Source organism: Notolabrus celidotus, chromosome 1, assembly GCF_009762535.1.
Source record: "Notolabrus celidotus isolate fNotCel1 chromosome 1, fNotCel1.pri, whole genome shotgun sequence".
In the NCBI taxonomy this organism is placed as follows: domain Eukaryota; kingdom Metazoa; phylum Chordata; class Actinopteri; order Labriformes; family Labridae; genus Notolabrus; species Notolabrus celidotus.
Window position 1 is genome coordinate 13,089,533 of NC_048272.1, and position 19,380 is coordinate 13,108,912.

Sequence of the window (19,380 nt, forward strand, 5' to 3'; positions counted from 1 at the left end):
AAACACGGAAGTAGTCTCAGCGATGTCACCTATTGGTTTCCGAGGAGGCATTGCAAGACGAAATGCTGTCCCCAACTAACCTTTGGTTATCATAGAAACTAGAAGAGGTGGAGTTGAGGCAGGCCTTCACCTGCCTGGTAAACCTCTACAGTGCACCCACCTGTCTGTCAACTAAGCCATTTCACTTATTATGCAAATATATGAATGAATATTACAAAAATATTTACCCCCCTCACAGTTGCCACAAGGTACGGTTATTTGTAGCAAGCTATAGATAGTTAAGCTGTAAGTTTATTTCAGCTGTAAAAATGGGAATTTCAACATGGGACCTATGGATACTCTTGGTTTATGGAGCCAGCCTGAAGTGGACTCTCGCTATTTTTAATACCAGGGGGTTGCCACTTGGTCAGGACTTGCTTGATCTGGATAGCAACAATGATTTAATTAAAAGGTTTTTGTACAGTTACAAAAAGCTCTTAAAAACCTTGTATCTACATCTTCTGAAAATTAAAGAGTGGGAAAAACTGTCTTTGGAGGTAACTAGAGTTTACCCACAAGAATTTTAACATCATAAAACTTTATCCACGCTGTTTGCTGATTTCAAACAGTTAAACAAACTCCTCATTAACCTGTTTGTATCATAGAATAGACATGCAGCATTACTAGTTGCATGTTCACATTATTTTGTGTGCTTGTAGTGTGACAGCTTTTTCATTTCTAGTTCCCCCTGAGTAAACAGCGTAATTGAGAGCTGTTCAAGCTGCCGCAGAGAAATGGACATTTGTACCTCAGCAGTACACTCAGCCTTTTGTTGACTCCTGACTCTGCGGTTGTAAAAATCTTTGTAGTCTCTGTTTCTTACTCAGACTCTCAGGTATCTTTTAAATCCAAATCAGTAGCAGCTGTGAGATTAAGGAGATGTAAAAGATACTCTGACTCACCCTCTGTGGGCTGCATGCCCCTGTGGCCCATCATACTGTGTGGCGGTGGGGCCTGAGGAGGCCTCATATATTGATCCATGCAATGGCCTATCCCCTGTCCTGGTCCTGATCCATGAGTCATACTGGGAGTCATTGGATTGTACATGGTGCGGCAGTCCTGAGGAGGGCCGTTGAGGAGAGGGGCGCGGAGCGAGGACACATCACCGTAGGGAGACTGGTCTGATGGAACTAGTCTAAAAATATCATAGAAATACAGACATACATATTAGAAATAAAGTTGTATCGGCATGAAACATGGCTAATACAGGAGGCCATAATGGGAGGTGTATAAATAGTATGATGAAATGCGTTTGTTTATTTTTGGTGTTCTGTAAAGTGTTAAAACATCATTGAAACACCAAATGTATAATAAAGAGTGGATTAGAAATAATAAATGAGCAAAAGAACACAGAAAAAAAACATAAATAGTTTGTGTTTTGTTTCTTGGGTTTGAAAATCTTCAATTAAGGAAAAAGCAATACTGGGTTGTTTTTTTAAGGCAGTTTACAGCTGAGCCTGAGAGGAGAAAAAGAAACCAAAAAGGTCAATCCTGCTTTCATATCTTGTGATGTCTTGTTCTCTCCACTAGATGGGGTATAGTCCTTATCTCATTCTACACTTTGGAAACTTACTCATCTGGGTTTTCCCCCACCAAGCAAAAGAGGAGAAGCTTCATTGGAACTTTCCAGCCTCCTCATGAATTTCAATGTTTTCTCTGACCTTTCTCCAGTCTCACTGGTTAGTTCAAAATCTGTCTCTGCTCTTCTTTTTCTCTTTCCCCTTGTCCCTCCTGCTCCTCTCCTAAAGGGGCAGACTTCATCTACCCACCATCTCCTAAGTCGTCCTTTCAGTTCTTTAATTCTTTCACCACAACGTGTATTCCACACAGGAGCTTAATCTGTCCCCTCTAATCCACAGTGCTGGTTCCCCCCAAATCTACACCTCCCTCCCATTCTCACCCCTTTCTCCCCTTCTCTTTTCCCATTCATCCCTTCTGTTCTCCCTTTCTCCCTCTGTCTTTTCTGTCACTTTCTATCTTCTCTTCCTCTTCCTCCTCCTCCTCCACCTCCACCTCCTTCTGCTCCTCTGTCTTTCTCTGTTCTGTCCAGCCACCTTTCTCTCCATCTCTCTCTGTTTCTCCCTCGCTCTGGGTAACCTGAGCGGGGCGCGAGGCAGTCATGCAGAGCGCAGCGGGGCCTGGTCAGCCTGTAATTAGCAGCTGTCAGAGAGAGGCCGAGTCCACCCGCAACCTGGGTGGCATGAGAAAGGGAGGAGGGAGAGGGGGAGGAGTGAGGGGCTGGGCTAGCGCTGTGTCCGTAACAATTGCAGCGAGACCTGAGCTTCTGTAACCTCTGAATATTTGTGTGTTTTAAAATAGGGTAAAAGTTTATGAGGCTCTAAGATGAGTATCGTGCCTGCTTTCTTGTGATAGACTGCAGTCATTGTAAGTTGTTTGTTGATAAAATAGTGTCTCATCAAAGTTTGAAATGAGAAAGATAACTTTGGTTGTAATTCTGCAAAATTAAACAGACAAGTTCAATTCAAAAAGTCAATGCTTGATTCGGGTGATATCCATTTTTGCCCTCTAAAAAGTGAAGAAGAAACACAAAAATATTATGAAGAGGTTTAAGAATATTCCTCTTAAAACTTTATAAATGAACTTACATAACAAAAATCATAAAGAACAAACAAAGACATCAGTAAATCCAGGGGAAGTGATTGTGCTCAGCTACTTAAACTCTTGTTTTGGTGCAAGGTTTTGGGGTCTTTATAGACACGAGAGCATATGCTCCCAACCGATCTGTCATCCTACGCAATTGAAGGGCTGAGGATGGATGAACTGTAGTTCGTCAAGAGAAAACTCCATGTATGGCTGGCCCCTTATATTTAAAGCTTTCAGCAATCACAGGTATAAAGTTGTTGTCATTTAGTGTAAGGTGGTGGATGAAAAAAAAAGTTTTACGGCACAGATATGGCAAAAATGTGTGACATAACCTAAAACAGTTTCAGTTTGAAAGTTGGTCCTCAATATAGCAGTATAAAACTTTTAAATATGTATAATATCTTGGACACACATTCTTTGCCATTATTGGAGAGATATTTATCAGATGTGTGTTTTAGTCAAAAGGCTCCGAATCTCTAAACATCAATATCAATTTTTTTGGCCTCAAAACTCCAGCTCTGGTTTAATTTGGCAGCAAAGTAAGTGAACTTCAAAGACTCCACTCCTTTGTTGTACTGAGCATTCAGACATCAGAATGCAACCAGTCTTCTCATCTTACTCTATGGCCTAATATGCATGGGCCCCGCTCTCGTCAGGTTGAGACTAAATCTGCCCTGACGTGGACTCCACTAGACCTCTGAAGGTGCGCTTTATCTAGCAGCAAGATGTCAGCAGCAGATCCTTTAAGTCCTGTATGTTGAGAGGTGGGGTCTCCACGGATCAGACTTGGCTGTCCAGCACATCGCAAAGATGCTCAATTGGATTGAGATCTGGGGAATTTGGAGACCCAAACAATGCTCCTCCAGGCCACCTTCTTCCATTGCTCTGTAGTCCAGTTCTGATGGTTACGGGCCTATTGTAGGCACTTTTGTTGATGGACAGGAAGTCAGCATAAGCACAGTGACTGGTCTGTTGCTTCACAGCCCTATGCGCAGCAATCTGTGGTGTTCTGTGTTCTTACATCTTTCTATCAGAACCAGCATTAACTTTATCAGCAGTTTAAGCTCCAGTAGATCTTCTATTGGATCCGACCACACAGGCCAGCCTCCTTTCAGCAGGAGCAGTCTTGGCCACCCATGAACCTGTTGCTGGTTCATCAATTCTCCTTTTTTAGACCAATTTGCACTGCAAACTGGGAATACCCCACAAGAGCTGTAGTTTCGGAGATGTTCTGACTCAGTTATCTAGCCTTCAGAATTTGGTCCTCGTCAAAGTAGCTCACATCCTTACCCTTGCCCATTTTTCTTGCTTCCAACACATCAATTTTGAACACAAAATATTAACATATCCCACCCACTGACAGGAGCGTGTGTGTGTATACATACAAACATACATATATAGAATGCATTAAAACTAGTAGAGTTCAAATTGCAGCCACTGAGCAATGATAAACAAGGCATTGGCATATGCTTGCTGCTGTCTTACCCTCTGGAGGGCTGGCTGGGGGAGGTCTCATAGTGATACAGCCCCTGGTGTGGCTGCATGTCCACTGGCATTGGAGCTCTGAGGCCTGCTGCTCCCCTTACACCCTGGACCTGACACAAAAAGACGGGGACACGGTTAGGGTGAACAGAGGACAACTAAACAAACCCAACCAAATGAAACTAAAGTAAACCAGAAAGAAAAGGCAAATAGACAAAAACAATTGTGGTTGAGTGGGAAAGAAGAATATGTAGGATGATAATAACAGACAAAACCTAACCAAGCTAAACAGTTTATGGGAAAAATAAGCTCTGTGAGAAGGCTGAGTCATACTTATTTTAAACAATGCTTGTACAAATCCATTACTTATGTTCAGGTAGAAATATAAAAAAGAAAAAGATTTAATTGGATACAATGTAAAAATTGTATTGTGTAATATAAAAGTGTTAGTTGTAGAACAACAGTATGTTGATAAGTGAATCCCAATTTTTTTTCTTTTTCTTAACTTAAGATGTTAATAAGGGTTTCAAATCTAAAACCCTCCTAAAAATATAACCTTCCCTGCACTTGAAGTAGCATAGAAAGAGATTAATATAATTACTTCTGCTCTTTTTCACAGTACGGGCACTTAAAAGTAACAGCCAAAACATCAAACACAAATAAACTCTTCTGCAGTGCAATGAAATATCATCATAGGCTGTATTTAGATGAACTTCCATAAGTTAATATGATTACTTAAAGTCAACATAAATGTTTTCATAAAGGCCAGGATAACTTGACTTTGTGATTAGGACAAGTACATGTATGTATACAAAGACTTTTAAAAAAGCGGGTTATGAAGCGGTCCTGATGTGCTTTGACACACACTACAGATTAAACAAAAACCCTGTGACACAAACAGTCCGCTTGACTCTAATCTCTCTTCTCTAAACAGAGTCTAGCACCTCAAACACCGATGACAGACACTGAAAACCTGCCACACCTCCCCTTCCCGAAAAGTAGCACTCAACACAGAAGAGACATACAGCAGAAGAAAGTCTGGGTTTAGCCATAAAGCTTTAAAGACAACAGGTTGCTAGCAGCACAAATAAAGGACAATGATAGTTGGAACAAAGCAGCCTTTTGTGTAAAACTCATTTTGGGATAGTGTCTTTCAGTAGGAGCACATGAGTGAGGTAATTTTAGCTGAGAGGTCTTGGGAACCAGCACCTGCTCATTACATCCAACCACATCAGTGCAGGTACTAATAGATGGGACTTACATGGTTACATGGATAATTAGGACCAAAAAATTACCCTACAAGCTGATGATATAGTAACCACACATGGAGATGAGCCAAACATGTGTTGGTAAGTTTTTATCATGTGTCATGTCAACTAACAGCTCATGTGCATTCTTTAATGCTTAGTTCACGTCAAACCTCATAGTGATGTTATACCCGACATAAAAACACCCCACCTGACTTACTGTCATAATAGACCAGGTGTTCCAAAATTAGTCCCCCCTTTTAATTAGTATATTTTAAAGATGCGCATACAAACATTGATTTAAAGTTTACTAATCTGCCTTACACCAAATTGTTTAACTCTGCACTTAATCTTGACAATCTATATGAAATATAAATATCACATTGCTGCCTTTTATGTGACAAGTGTTTAAACCCGGACTGGTCACCCTCCTGTCCCCTGCAGATGAAAGCCCTGTGGTTTGAGTGTGACAGGTTGCCAGGCATGTTATGTAGTAGCACAAGTGTTAAAAGGGCAGCAGGGACCTATTTAAGCCCATAAGCCACCAGGGGGATTTCATACGCAAAGTTAGCGAGAAGCTAAATGATGTGGGCGGTCCAGGGGCTAATTGCACATAGTCAGCGCCGGCCTCAGATGTGTGTATGATAATTAGCCGGAAGTGCTAAATAGAGATCTCGCTGAGCGCCTCAGCTGTCCAAAACTAATAAATACCAAGAAGGGGGTCGCCAGACACACACACACATACACACACACTGACACACCTGTCAGTCTCACCAGGGGGTAGTTTAATAATCCAGTGGCCACCATGTCTACAGAGACTGTGTGTGTGTGTGTGTGTGTGTGTGTGTGTGTGTGTGTGTGTGTGTGTGTGTGTGTGTGTGTGTGTGTGACTGAATATACCATCACAGTTTGTTCTGTGTAAGCCCAGAGGCAGGTGTGTATGAGAATGGAGTTTTGGAGACAAGTGTATTTGCTGTGCAGTGGGCGTGAGTGTGAGTGTGAGTGTGTGTGTGTGTGTGTGTGTGTGTGTGTGTGTGTGTGTGTGTGTGTGTGTGTGTGTGTGTGTGTGTGTGTGTGTGTGTTAATCAGCATGAGAGGGAGAGGGGAGAGTGTTTGACATTGTAAATGCAGGTAGATCTCAGAGTAAGAGTGAATAATTTATGAGACCACCTGAGCATACGCAAGCTGGAAATTTTTGGAAAAAATGTGTTTGCAAGTGTTTCTCTGGGGAGCAAGCCAGCGAATGGTATTGAGGCTCCATGCACACACACTCAAAAGTGTGTTGTGTAATTAACTTAATGTGGTACATAGCTAAAGCAGTGGATTACTGTAAGTAAGTGCAAATGTAGAATAAGTCAACAGAATTAATGTTGACTTAGTCCTGGCATCCAGGACTTATAGATTCTACATTTATAAAGTAAACTTGCACAGCAAATGTTCACAGACGACATCTGCATTCATTTGGAATGTTTCATATTGATGTATCTCTATATTAGCTATTTCATTAGTTTTTATCACCATTATATTAGCTTATAGGCACAACCACATGTCATCTTTGGCTAGTCCGAATTGTAGTCCCTTTGTAGCCTTAACATCAGGAAGTAATTCCAGTGTGATGTCCAGTCCTACTTTTTGCAGGCTCCTTATGAACTACAAATCCCTATGACTTTGATGCTGTACGAAAATGTAGGTAATTCTGTTGATAAAAAACATTGCCACCATCTATGCAGCTAAATTGTTTCTTGCAAAAGGTATTTGGATAAACAAACCAACATGTTAATATACGTATACAAATAAAAAGCTTTTAATAAATATGTTTTTGACAGATCTTTGCACTTTCAAAATCATATACAGCCTGAAAAATTGTATGAGCGAAAATGACACCATCATAATGTGTCGATACTGCTATCTCAATGTTCTTACCCATCTACAATTTAAAACAACCCCTCCTTATAATTATTGCTGGATTTATGCTGCTTATTTTTTTATTAGTTTTGGTTTTCCTGATAACTTTTAGGTAAGAAAAAAACAGCAAGTAATTATATTTGTACTTTAAAAAATGTTGATTTAAAATTATGCAGGTAAATGCCCTTATATACATGCACATGTTTTGGCGGACATGTCTATTTCTGTATTACAATTGTAAACACTCATTTAGATGTATGAATCTATATGGGCACGGTGCTGACACAGGTGTCGTGGCATTCTACTATTTTAGGTCAATATTTTGTGAGAAACTCTCAGGGAGTTTGCTCCCTTGTGTAATTTTGTGGTGCTGGGTTTTCGAGGGATGGGGCAGAGGCATATTAAAAACCCCAAGGCCATAAATCAAATGACTAACTAAACAACTCAACTGCGGCACAGAGAGCAGGGCAGCAACCAGTGAGCTGAGGATGAGGACAGGATGTCCAGCCACTTTCAAAACCCCAAACCTCTCCATTTAAACAGTCCATGTTCACCGTCCTGCAACATCAACAACCCATACCATTAAGCCACACCTAAAAGCCAGACATCTCGACATGCATCCTGAAAGTGACCTTTTCAGTATCACCAGTGAAGCATAGCTCAAAGTGACTGTTCTGTTTTTCCAGCTAGAAAAACTCAGAAGATCTTTTTGAAGTCCCTGCTTCACGATTGACTCATTTATCGTATATTTTAAAACAAACCCGAGGACGTAATAGATTTCCACTCTGGCTCACCTACTTACTCACCAAACTAACACAGCTTACCCCAATACATAAAAAAAGGTTTTGTCTCTCTAATGGACCATTACTCATATACAGTCAGGAACCAGACCACTTCTCTGGAAAGACTCTCCATTGCGCTAAAGCTGACACTAATTACATCAGCAGATGATACATATTCTTCCTCTTACATATTAAATTTTGGATTCAAGCAATAAAATGCTCCATTACTTAATTCAACACACTCAGCAGTTTTGTTGCTACAGCCTTACTGGGTCCGATATAACCAGCACTTTCCTCTTCCTTGTGTTGGCAAAAGTCAGTATTCACTATTTTACATAATACTATGGCAAAAAGATTCAGATTGCACAGTATTTTCTTTCTGCCTCTGCATTTTTTTGTAGTTGTGTCTCCATAAGAGGCTGTTCAGGAAAAAAGTTTAATCAGCTCCCTTTGGATAAGCTAACAGGCTCTTGACTTGGCCTTAATTAGAATATAAATGAGAGGGTAGAGTAATAGCCAACTTGTTGCAGGTCTTTGATTCTGTCAGGGTGCCGTTTTCCTAATGGCTCTTCACTTTGCAATTATCCTCAACCTGAAGTTCTCAGGTGATAGTTTGTATTTGTGGTGTACAAAGAGGAACTATGTTTAGTCTTTTACCATTTGGCCATTTGTGACATTCCCATAAAGCATCACTCCTCCACCCTCTGAGCAAGTGTCCCAAGAGGACAGACATTTCCACAGGTCACTGGCCGTGTCAGACAAAGGGACTAATTCGGCCCTGCTCCACTCAACTTCTACACTCCTCCACCTCATGGGTGTAACACTAAACTGGGGCTCACACATATCCCCCCTGCTCCCTCCCCTGCCAATATAGAAGAGGCATTTAATGACAATCCCTCTCCTCTTAACCTCATTTCTTCTCTACTCTCTGATGGGAATGTCAGTGTTTGCTCTCTTTTGCTGGATAATCTATTACTTAGACAACATAAAACAGCCCAAATAAACCTAACACAACTTAGGAGTATGTGCTGCCGTGTAAACACCCTTTATCCCCCCACCTTGGCCCTCATTCCCTTCTTTCCTTCTCCCATCCTGCCTTTTCCTTTGCTCTAAATCTCTATCTCAGGCTGTCTTCTACTCTTTCTCTCTCCCTCCTCTCCCCCGCTGCCTCCACCCTCTCCCTTATTCCCTCTCTCCCGGCTCATTCCTGCTCTTGCGACCTCTCCCTCGCCCCTCCCCCTCCTGGCGGAGCTGCAGTCGAGGTGGGTGTTCTCTGGCTGTTATGACTTGAGAGACGATAATGGCAGCTATAATGTAGCCAGCCGTTCCTGATGTGGCTGGGCTTGTGGGGGATTCTGTTGTGTTAGGGCTGGAGACCGAGAGAGCGAGAGAGGGCGGGGGGAATGAAGGCGGGGCCCCGGGCCCTAAGCCAACCACAGTCCAGATTCTGCCTCATTTTGTTTTTCATTTTTTTCCTCTTTTCTTGCTCTCCCTCCTAACCCACCAACTTTTTTCTAGCCCCGTTGTTTTCCTTCAGTGGTAAACTTTGTTTTTAAATTCTGGCTTTGTTTTTGTAACCCCTCCACCCAACACAGACTCTACTCCCTCCATGTTTTCTGCCCCCACCCACCGTTCCCTGTGTTTTTTACCCCTTTTACCCAGACTCAGAGAATTCCTCACAGCTGCTGTAATGTGATGGGGGCCGATGGTGTGACCAACAAAAGGCCACAGGGCTGGAGACATCACTGTAATGTACAATAAGCCCTACTCACTGACCTGCTGCAGGGAAGATTAATGTCATATCTACTTGAACAGTTACTTTGAGTTTTATTTAACTGGCTTTAATTCCTTTTAAGCCCCAAATGACATTTCAAAGGTGGTGAACCAAAGTTAGCATAATTGTGAAGCAGGTATTAGCCCTTACTGGGAAATCATACAGTACAATTGTATTTAGAGCCACAGTGATGATGCTTCTTAAATTAATCATTCTAAGAATTACAAAGTTGTGTTGCCTGAATTGTCAACTCCAAGAAAATACTTTATAATATATCTAAGAAAGCTTTACCTTTTCATACACTTCCATATGCCTTTAAAAATGCCATCCAACCTTTTATTCTCTGCATTTATTTTACCCAGGCAACTTTCTGAAAATGTTCCTACTACTCATCTTGTACAGCTTGTTTTCTATGTAATACTGACAGACATCAATTGCTTACATATGGGACAAGAAGGAAAGTTCAGGAGTCCAGGAAAAACAAAGGAGAAACTGCAATATAGAGTAAAAGGAACTTGAACAGGTGCATTAGAAAATGCAAGTGCACAGAAAAAGTATTGAATTCTGGCAAACTGTTAGCATACATTTTATGGAAAAAGAAATGTTTTGATCATGACCCACTGCCACTAAAAGGATCCCTGACAAAAGGTGTGTGTTTTCTATGAGTACAGTGCTCACAGTATGCAGTCACTGCAAAATGTATTTAACAATTTTCTATCAAAAACAGATTAAATAGGAAGTGTCCTGACGAAAGCATAACAGTAGAGGCATGGGTATTGACGTAGAATTTTTTCATCTAACAATTATACTTTTTAAATTATTTTTATTTTCATTTTTGTGGTTTTTACACCGTGCCCTCTAACAGTTATGCTGAAATGTAAATTTTGCAGTGTGCGACTGTCCTTAAATCTTTAACTCATGACAAAGATACTTTTTGCGATTGTGCTGAAAGAGTGTGGACTGTAATCTCATCTTTTGGCTTTGTTGTCTGTTATGTTGGGCAGCCTTGAATCCCTAAACAAATTTTTTGAAAGTGTTTCAGTTCGGTTTGAATCCTGCTTTATACTTCTGCATTGACTCTATGCCTTGGCTATGCTGTAGTGGCTGATGCTGTCGTCAGCACTACATACTTGTGCGTCAAAGTGTCCATGTAGCTCTTGAATACTCCGTCTAAACACTAGTTGGCATGTTGGTCTTATCCACCATTTTTTTGTCCAAATATGTTCTCTGCAAATTTATGCACAAGGAACTATGGCGACTCCAAGCATATTATACAAGCGTATTATGTCAGTGTTGATCATACTGGAATTATTGCAAAGGAGAAAAGAGAGGAAAAGTCAATGGAGATGGAATGTACAGCTGCTGTACAACCGATGGACGGCCATATTGGAAATATTGGAAATGCAGGAAATACAATGCTACCAAGTGGACCAATCACTGGGCTTGCAGTGTGTGCCATTTTGATGCCTAGTTAAAAATTTTTGGAGGTGCACGTCAGGATATGTGCGTAGGCTTCTGCATAGGAACAGCGCTACCATGTATGCTATGGCATAGATTCAACGCAGGAATATAGACCAGACCTAATAAAGTCTTTACCATAGACCAGATTTTTCTACCCCCTGAATCACACCTCGTGTATCCCTGTACTGTAAACTATGGGGCTGTGGAAGCTGTGGTAGTGCTGATGTCTCACTGCTGGGGTTCTCACCTTGTCAAAATGGCAGAATGAAACGTTGATCCCTTGTTGCTACACAGCCTGAGTGACTGATGACAGACATCAGGGCACTAGAGGGATCGAGCACTGCGGCTTAAAACGACTACAAACAGGAGAAGCGAGAGCTGAGCTATATCAAGCACAGTTGAGGAGAGCACTGCAAATAGAGTACAGAACAGGACCTCATATACCTTCACTGAACTCTTTTAAGTTTAGACAAATTTAAAGTCATGTTCTTATCTTCTGAATTAAAAGGGGTGGAAAAAAAGCAAAATACTGAGTTTGATGCTAAAAGAACCATAATTGACTCAAGCTGCTTGTACAGCAACACAGTGCCTTTAGTGCACAGTCATGATTACTGTTTTACCACTTGTGTAACTATTGGCTTGATCAGTCAGTGTCTTGATAGTGTTTAGTTTAGGATTAGGAGTGGTTCACCTCTTCTTGTTTTCATTTGCCTGCACAAGCACAGTTTTGCATTCTGGTCACTGAGCAGATCCTCAAAGATGGTTTCCAGGGATTTCAACCAACAACTCTATCAGGAGGACTGACTTAGTGTCACCAACATATTTGAGAGGGTTTCCTCTTAGGCCTCCCCGCTGCCTCACCTAGCTGTTCTTGCACTCCCCCACAATCCCACTTTTTCTATGTCCTCTTTCTAGGCCACCCACCCGCCATCCTGCACATACCTGTGGTTTCCTGTTCCCCGCTCCTCTCCTTTCTCTCTCTACCTCTTTTCCTCCCCCCACACACCTTCCTCTCCTCTCTGTCTACCAAGTTACACCAAGCTCTTGTCTTGTCCTCCCCTCTTCTGCTTCTGCTACTTCTACATGTTTGTGTATCAGGTAGGTAATGCCCCAAACCACAACTATTTCTTTGAACTCCTTGTAAGGCTGGGAAATGGAGGAAACAGGGGGAGTGAAAAAAAAGAAGGAGAGAAGGATGGATGGATAAAGCAGATGAGGAGAGGTTGATTCACACAGCTGGCTTCCAGCTGTAGACTGAGGCAGAAATGCTCCATCTATAAACAACTAGGAGCCCAACCCCCATTTAAAAAAAGGGGGGGAGCTTTGTCAATGTAAATTAGGCTAAGAACTCCTCTTCACCTTTAGCAGCACTCCTTAACGTCACCTTTGTTGCTCTTTTCTTCCTATCCTCTGTGTAGTGCTGAGTCATTTCCCTCCTAGTTTTCGTCCACTCCACTCTTCACTGCTTGTCTACGCTGTTAGCATGGCAGTAAAAGTATAAAATCAAGGCCTTGTAAATCTACTCCAGTCAATCAGCAGCAAAGGAAAATGTCCTCTTCAGAAATTCACTGGAGATGGCTGCCACACCAGGGAACAAGAACCAGATAATAATCTGTTGAGTTTATAGAAAGACCGCAGTGATTATAAGAAAAATAATAATCCTAACAGTCTTGGGTGGGCAGGCGATATTTATAGCCGGCCTGCTGCTACTTATATTCCTGAGCTGTATAACACAGCTGGAAGTGAGGGAGGAGAGGTGGAAAACTTGTGAAGAAAAAGACACAGAGGAGAGGGAGAGACAGGGGCTCCAGAGGATGTAGGGGGAGACAGAGAAAGAGTGAGCGGGGGGCGACTCTGAACGCATGTGTTTGGCTTTGAGCGAGACAGACAAAGAAAGACAGAAAGAGAGACATAGACAGAGCGAGCGCTACATGAAGCAGTGTTTTTTTTATGTGTTTTTATGTGTTTGTATTCGGTGTGTGGGAGAAACCGCTGCACAGTCCCTCCAAACGACGACAGATGAGGCCTGCAGGCCACCAGACGATCACAGTGACCACAGCTCTGAGAGGCTCTCGTAGAAGGGAAACAAGGAGAAATACAACACAGAGAACACAACCATAAAATCCACTGAAGCAGATTAAATCAGAGGACAGCCGTCAGGAATTTGTTGGCTGTTAATATTTCATTTGTACGCTTTTGTTTCAGAGTCAGGGAGGTCTTTGAGATCGGAGCACAAAATATGCATGGTAGTATGGGAGAGGTTATAATATTGTGTTGATTTGAAGTTACTACCAGAAACAGAGATACTGTAAATGTTGTTACTGGCAGGTAGATATATAGTTTTGTCGAGAGACAAACAAAGTTATATAAATAACAAATATCCTGGATGGAGTCCACTGAAAATTAGTATCTGATCAAATATTCCAACTCATTCTCTCAGAATTATTTATTCTGTTCTACCTCAGCTCTCGGAATATCATTATTGTATACAAAATGCAAATTTAAGGTAACCAAGATTTCAATGTCACAAATTGATCTGTTTAGTCAGTAGAGCAGATGCCCCCTTTACTGAGGCTACAGTCCTCCATGCATTAGTCATAAGTTTACCACCCTTTAATGCATGTCTTCCCCACCCTCTCCCACCTTCTTTTTTAATGTATGTCAATTAGGCAAAATGCAAATGCAAATAGGCCCCCTTACTAGAATAAAGGTCTAAAAATAGAACCATTTAGCCCAATAATTCTGTAGAGTATCCCATCTACAATCCAGACATTTTGGATTTGATCCATTTGCTGAAACTAGGTCTTTTTTTCTGCTATTATAAGATAGAACAGTGGTAATCTGAAGGAAGAATAACAAAGTGTTCTGCCATCATGTGCAGTGAGGCTCATGTTTGATGGAAGGCTTTTCTTCCAATTACTCTCTTTATGAAATCATCTGCATTGTTGCATCTACACTACCGGTCAACATTTTTGGAACACCCCAATTTTTCCACTTTTTGATTGAAATCAAAGCAGTTCATCAAATAGCTTGAAATGGTACAATGGTAAGTGGTGAACTGCCAGAGGTAAAGAAAAAAAAAAAAAAGGAAAGAAAAAATGATGTACATTTCAGAATTATATGAAAAGCCCTTTTTCAGGGAACAAGAAATCAGTTGCTGTTCTGCAGCAATTGAGGTTAGTCAAGCCTTGAAAGCTGGTGCTACCAATTCTTACAGGTGTCCCAACTTTGCTTGATTACTTACAACCGTCTCTGTCTGCATAAAAGTAGTGTTGGAACACTATGTGGTACCATACCCTCGTGCGCATCATTTGAACAGTCCTGTACTCCAGAAAATAGTGTGTTGCTTTAGAAATGGCCAGAAAAAGGCAATTAACAATGGAAGAGAGACAGACCAATATTACATTTTGGTTTATGAATTGATTCCATGATTTATTTTTGAAATTCAAGTGTTTATTTGTTCGACATTTTCATTTCAAAGCACAATAAGACTTTGAACTGCATAATTTTCAATAAAAAACTTGAAAAATTGGGGTGTTCTAAAACTTTTGACCGGTAGTGTATATTTGTCCGACTCTTGAAAGTTGTTTTTTTTAATACAGTATATATTTGTCATGTGTCTGTGTAGGTCAAACTTAAAAATACATCACACACGGTTTTCTTGATGTAGTAACTTGGAATGTTATGAAGCGACTAATTTCCTTGTCTAGAGGTCAGAAACTGCTCCATAAATAGTCAAAATTAAGCACAATTTATTAAACGCAGCAAAACACAGTCTGTGGATAAACAATGTCAAATAAGTTTACTGAGTGGTACAAAAGTTAGCAGAGCTAGCACCACCAGCCTTCAGTCCTCCTTGCAGGTTAACATATGTAGCTCTAGCGAAAGTTCAGACAGGAAGACTATAAAAGCAATCACAGTTGTTCAACTCTCCTCACCGTCGTTCAATAGCTCACTCGCTTCCAGCTGCATGCTCCGGAGCTGTCATTGGTTAATCAGCGGCGGCTGTCATTCAATAACTCAGCCTATCAACTTTCTGCTGTCTTTTTAAATGTGTCTCTTACTACAGCTAGTTCCTTCTTGCATTGATGGTGCGCACCCCTCCACCTCCCCATCTCCACCTGGTCTCTGCAAGTCTTCAATTCCTGGAATTCATCAACCACCACCACCAGTGTCTGGACTCTAGGGGGATTTCTTCTGCTGCCAAATTCACACATCCTACGCTCACGAAATTATCCACAGAGAGTCCTTACACCAAAGATTTCTGTCAAGTTTCATTATTCATTAATTTGTAATAAATAACATTTAATCTTCAAATTGTGCCTTTCCTGATTGAACTATGGTTGCATACCAGTTTAACGATCTGTCATATTTGCTTGCTTACATGCAGGTAGTAGAGCATGATAGCATTTTGAAAAATAAGCCAGCCAAAGAATTTCAGTTGGTGTGTGAGATTAAACCGCCAGATTAGTTTAGAGGAATACAAAGCACAACACTAACCCAAGAGCAATTAAAACCCCAAAATCCCTTACCTGTCTCTCCCTTAAAAGCAGGTCTTTACAGTTTAAAGACCACTAGCTGGCAAAAAATGTAGCAAAAAGTCAGAGTTCTGTAAAAGCAGATCTTAAAGTGAAAGTGAAAATGTGAGTTTATTTATGAACAGGGTCTTTGTCAGAAACAGTGATACATTAAAAACAAATCATGACGTTGTTTCTCTCTTACTCTGCTCGGATTTCTCTTTGAAAACTACTTACTTTTGTCCCGGCAGCTGAAAACATGTTAAGACTCGTCCTCACCTGTTGACTGTTGTGTGACTTAACGTGCACGCCTGTGTATGTTTGTGTGTAACCCTTGATAAGGGTCATTGTAGTATATGGCTTTTTATCATCACATTCATGCTCATCTTTTCCCTTCCCTTGCCTCCTCTCCTTCTTAACTCCCTTTTCTCCACCTTTTACTCTTTAAGTGTCAAAGAAAAATGTTTTGACTGTCTTCCACTTGCGTGCTCATTTTTATGCCTGTCTTTTGTGTGTTTTTGGAAGAAGAATTTGCACAAAAAAAACTTCAAAACAACACGTGCAGAGAGTATGCTGGGATTTGTTTCAGTCCAGTGGGAATCTGCAGCAAACTATAAATCACATGGGAGCTGATGACTGCTGCAATCTGATGACACACTTGTTGAGACAAAACAGTAGGGCTTAAAGTGAATAATCTTTTTCATTCTGCCTGCTATTTACTTGAGCAAACCTCATCAACACAGCGGACAAATTACAGAGCATCCATTTGGATCGTACACTCAGAGACTTAGAGTAAAATGTGCTTGTCTCCTGTGTGGTCCTCCTCTGAGCTGCTGACTTCATAACTAATATATCACAGACGTTTAGTTTAATACCCAGATGTTGGTAGGGGCAAGGCATCCAGGCCTGTGTTGGCTTTTAATTGGCTGGGATCCCTGAGCTGATGTTTGGGGCTAAGCATGTGACTCGGAGACACACACCCGGGCAAAATCACCTACACAAACACACAGAATTGCATACACACACTTTCCCTGAACAAATGAAAGACTTGGCTGGGTTCTCAAAGGGCGGCAGGCTCACATGCTGTCAAGAAGAGACGAGTCATGGCTGTCCAGAGGAGTGTACAAACTAAACAAATGCAGACAACACACACACACACATTAGGACACTGCATATTCACACACACTCAAAGTTACATCTTTTAGATCCCAGGACTGACTGACGCCGTGCTGATGACTGATGTGCAAAGCAGCAGCCGTGAGAACTGCCAAGCAGAGTGTTATAACTTGAAATGAAAAGATGCACACACAGAAAAGTGAGAGATTAAAAAATAGACATGAAAAAAAGACAACCAAACAAAAAAAAGGAAGAGAATGAATGAGAGGTAAATGTGGATGAGGAATTTGGGGAGCAACAATGACCTATCCTGCAAAAAAAAAGGTCTCGTCACAAAATCAACATTAACACAAGCTAGAATGAGAGAGAGAGAGAGAGAGAGAGAGAGAGAGAGAGAGAGAGAGAGAGAGAGAGAGAGAGAGAGAGAGAGAGAGAGAGAGAGAGAGAGAGAAAGAATGTGTGTGTGTTTGTGTGTATGGATGTGTGTGTGTCTTCAGTTACCACCAGAGCTGTAATTAAGTGGCATCAACATAACTAAAAGGCAACAAATCAGCTAATCAGCTGGTTGTGAATTGAAGGGGGAGCTTAAAACACACATGCACACACACACACACACACACACACAAAACTTCATACACATATCTAAATCTTGAGGTTTTTCAGTCAAACAGATGCACAAACTCAAGATCGGAAAAACACGAGGAATTCCAGCTCATTCAACTGTTGCTCATTAAAATTGATTGTGAAATAAGTTCTTAAGTTGAAAACACATTTTACAGGATGTTCCAATTTGTAGCCGTTGCAGACCCCACAAACACAAAGAAAGTCTTCACCAGATTTGTCGCGTATTGCTTCTCCTTCAAGTGTTAGCACAACACGTTACTCAATAACAAGATCCAAAGCTGACCTCAGAGGTGTCACTCGACGTCTCTTGAGATGCTTTTTAAAGAGCTACTTGTTGTTTGTACACAAGTCCTCCATCACTTGTTCTGTGCACACTACTCAACATTCATGAAAAACAAAGGCATGGAGAGAAGAATCTGGCCTGAATGAAAAGTCTGGAGGCGAGCAGTCCTGGACTTTTGCTTGAGCTTGTTTGTTAGTCAGATCATTAAACATTGAGCAATATTGACCAGTGAGAAAAAAAATGTCCCCATAACAGCAAAGTCAAACTCCAACAAAACCATAAGCAAGGGTCCCCTAAGCTGTGACACTTTACTTTAAATTGTATAACGTACCAGAAAAACATAATAATGAAGTCCAATAAACATGATTCGTATTTTCAAAGCTACTGATCAACTCTTATTAAGACTTCTGAATGTCTGTTAAACACTGTGGCTCTCAGAAAAATGAGGAACATTTTTGGTAATCACAGGAGTTGTCTTCTTTTGGAGCATGTAAACACTGATCCTATCTCATGCATGAGGAAGGGGCTCCTTTCACTGCGTCTCAGCCTTAAATTCCACTCTGTATCTCCATGCAGTGCTCGGTGATGCGCAGGGAACACATGCACGCACACATACAATAGACACACATAAACACTCACTCAAACTGATACACAAACAAGCATATGAAGGCAAACTGTGCACAAAACACTAATTATATACGCATTAAGTGCAACACAGACACTGTAAAGGAAATCTGCACGCTTACACAAGCATAGATATTCACAAGTGTATACGAATAAATACAAACGCACACGTACCCATGCAGGGAATTGAGAGGGTGGTGGATGGCCCTGATGACCCCAGGACCTGATGTGACAAACACAATAAGAAGGGCACAATTTACGTCAGCAGGGTCTGAATAGCTCACTGAATGCATGCTAACACAGCCTGAACACTTCATCATACACACACCTTGTGTCTATCTTTCTCCCCCTGCACTTTCAAAAATAAGTGCTGCAATAGAACCATGTGCCAAGTAAGACAATTTGATAAAATATGTCAAAGTAATCTTGATATGTGATAAGTTAACAGTCTGTGTAACTAATGTTGAAGAGCCAGCTCTGTGAAAACAAGTGTAATAACCTTCATTTCCTTATTTTCTCAGGAGTTAGCAAAATCTTATGGAATCACCATAGAGCAACTTATTGTTAAAACTATGAACTCAAAAATCCATCTCATAATAAGGTAGACAAAAAATGTTAAATTTCTGATATGAGTTGGTAAATAATAAATATTTCAATTGCTAAAGGATTGCCTCATGTTAGCCGATGTCTAACCCAACTGGATTGATCTATTACAGATTTATCATTGGACAATATTTTGGAGCCCTCACATGACCAGCACTGCAGTCATACAACTGTCCTGACGCTTGCAATGAGAATCCTCCTCAAGTGGCAAGAATTACAAAGAGAGAGATAAACGGTTTCAAAAGCAGGAAACAAACATGACAGTGTGTAAGCAAACATCTAACCCAATTCTAAAGATGTATTAAAGATTTGTTAATGG

General features: G+C 41.0%; 1 protein-coding gene across 2 annotated transcripts in view; it reads right to left on the bottom strand.

Moving 5' to 3' along the window:
• gli1 (GLI family zinc finger 1) overlaps window positions 1–19,380 on the bottom strand; it is a 61,028-nt gene that overhangs the window by 9,944 nt on the left and 31,704 nt on the right. The window contains exons 2-4 of one of the 2 annotated variants that reach the window (XM_034691552.1): window positions 18,633–18,681; window positions 4,129–4,238; window positions 942–1,174 (exon numbers count right to left, since the gene is read on the bottom strand). In XM_034691552.1, the coding sequence (XP_034547443.1) occupies window positions 942–1,174; window positions 4,129–4,199 (304 nt within the window). In that variant the 5' untranslated portion in view covers window positions 4,200–4,238; window positions 18,633–18,681. The remainder of the gene's footprint in view (window positions 1–941; window positions 1,175–4,128; window positions 4,239–18,632; window positions 18,682–19,380) is intronic. The other variant, XM_034691544.1, reaches the window with a different exon arrangement.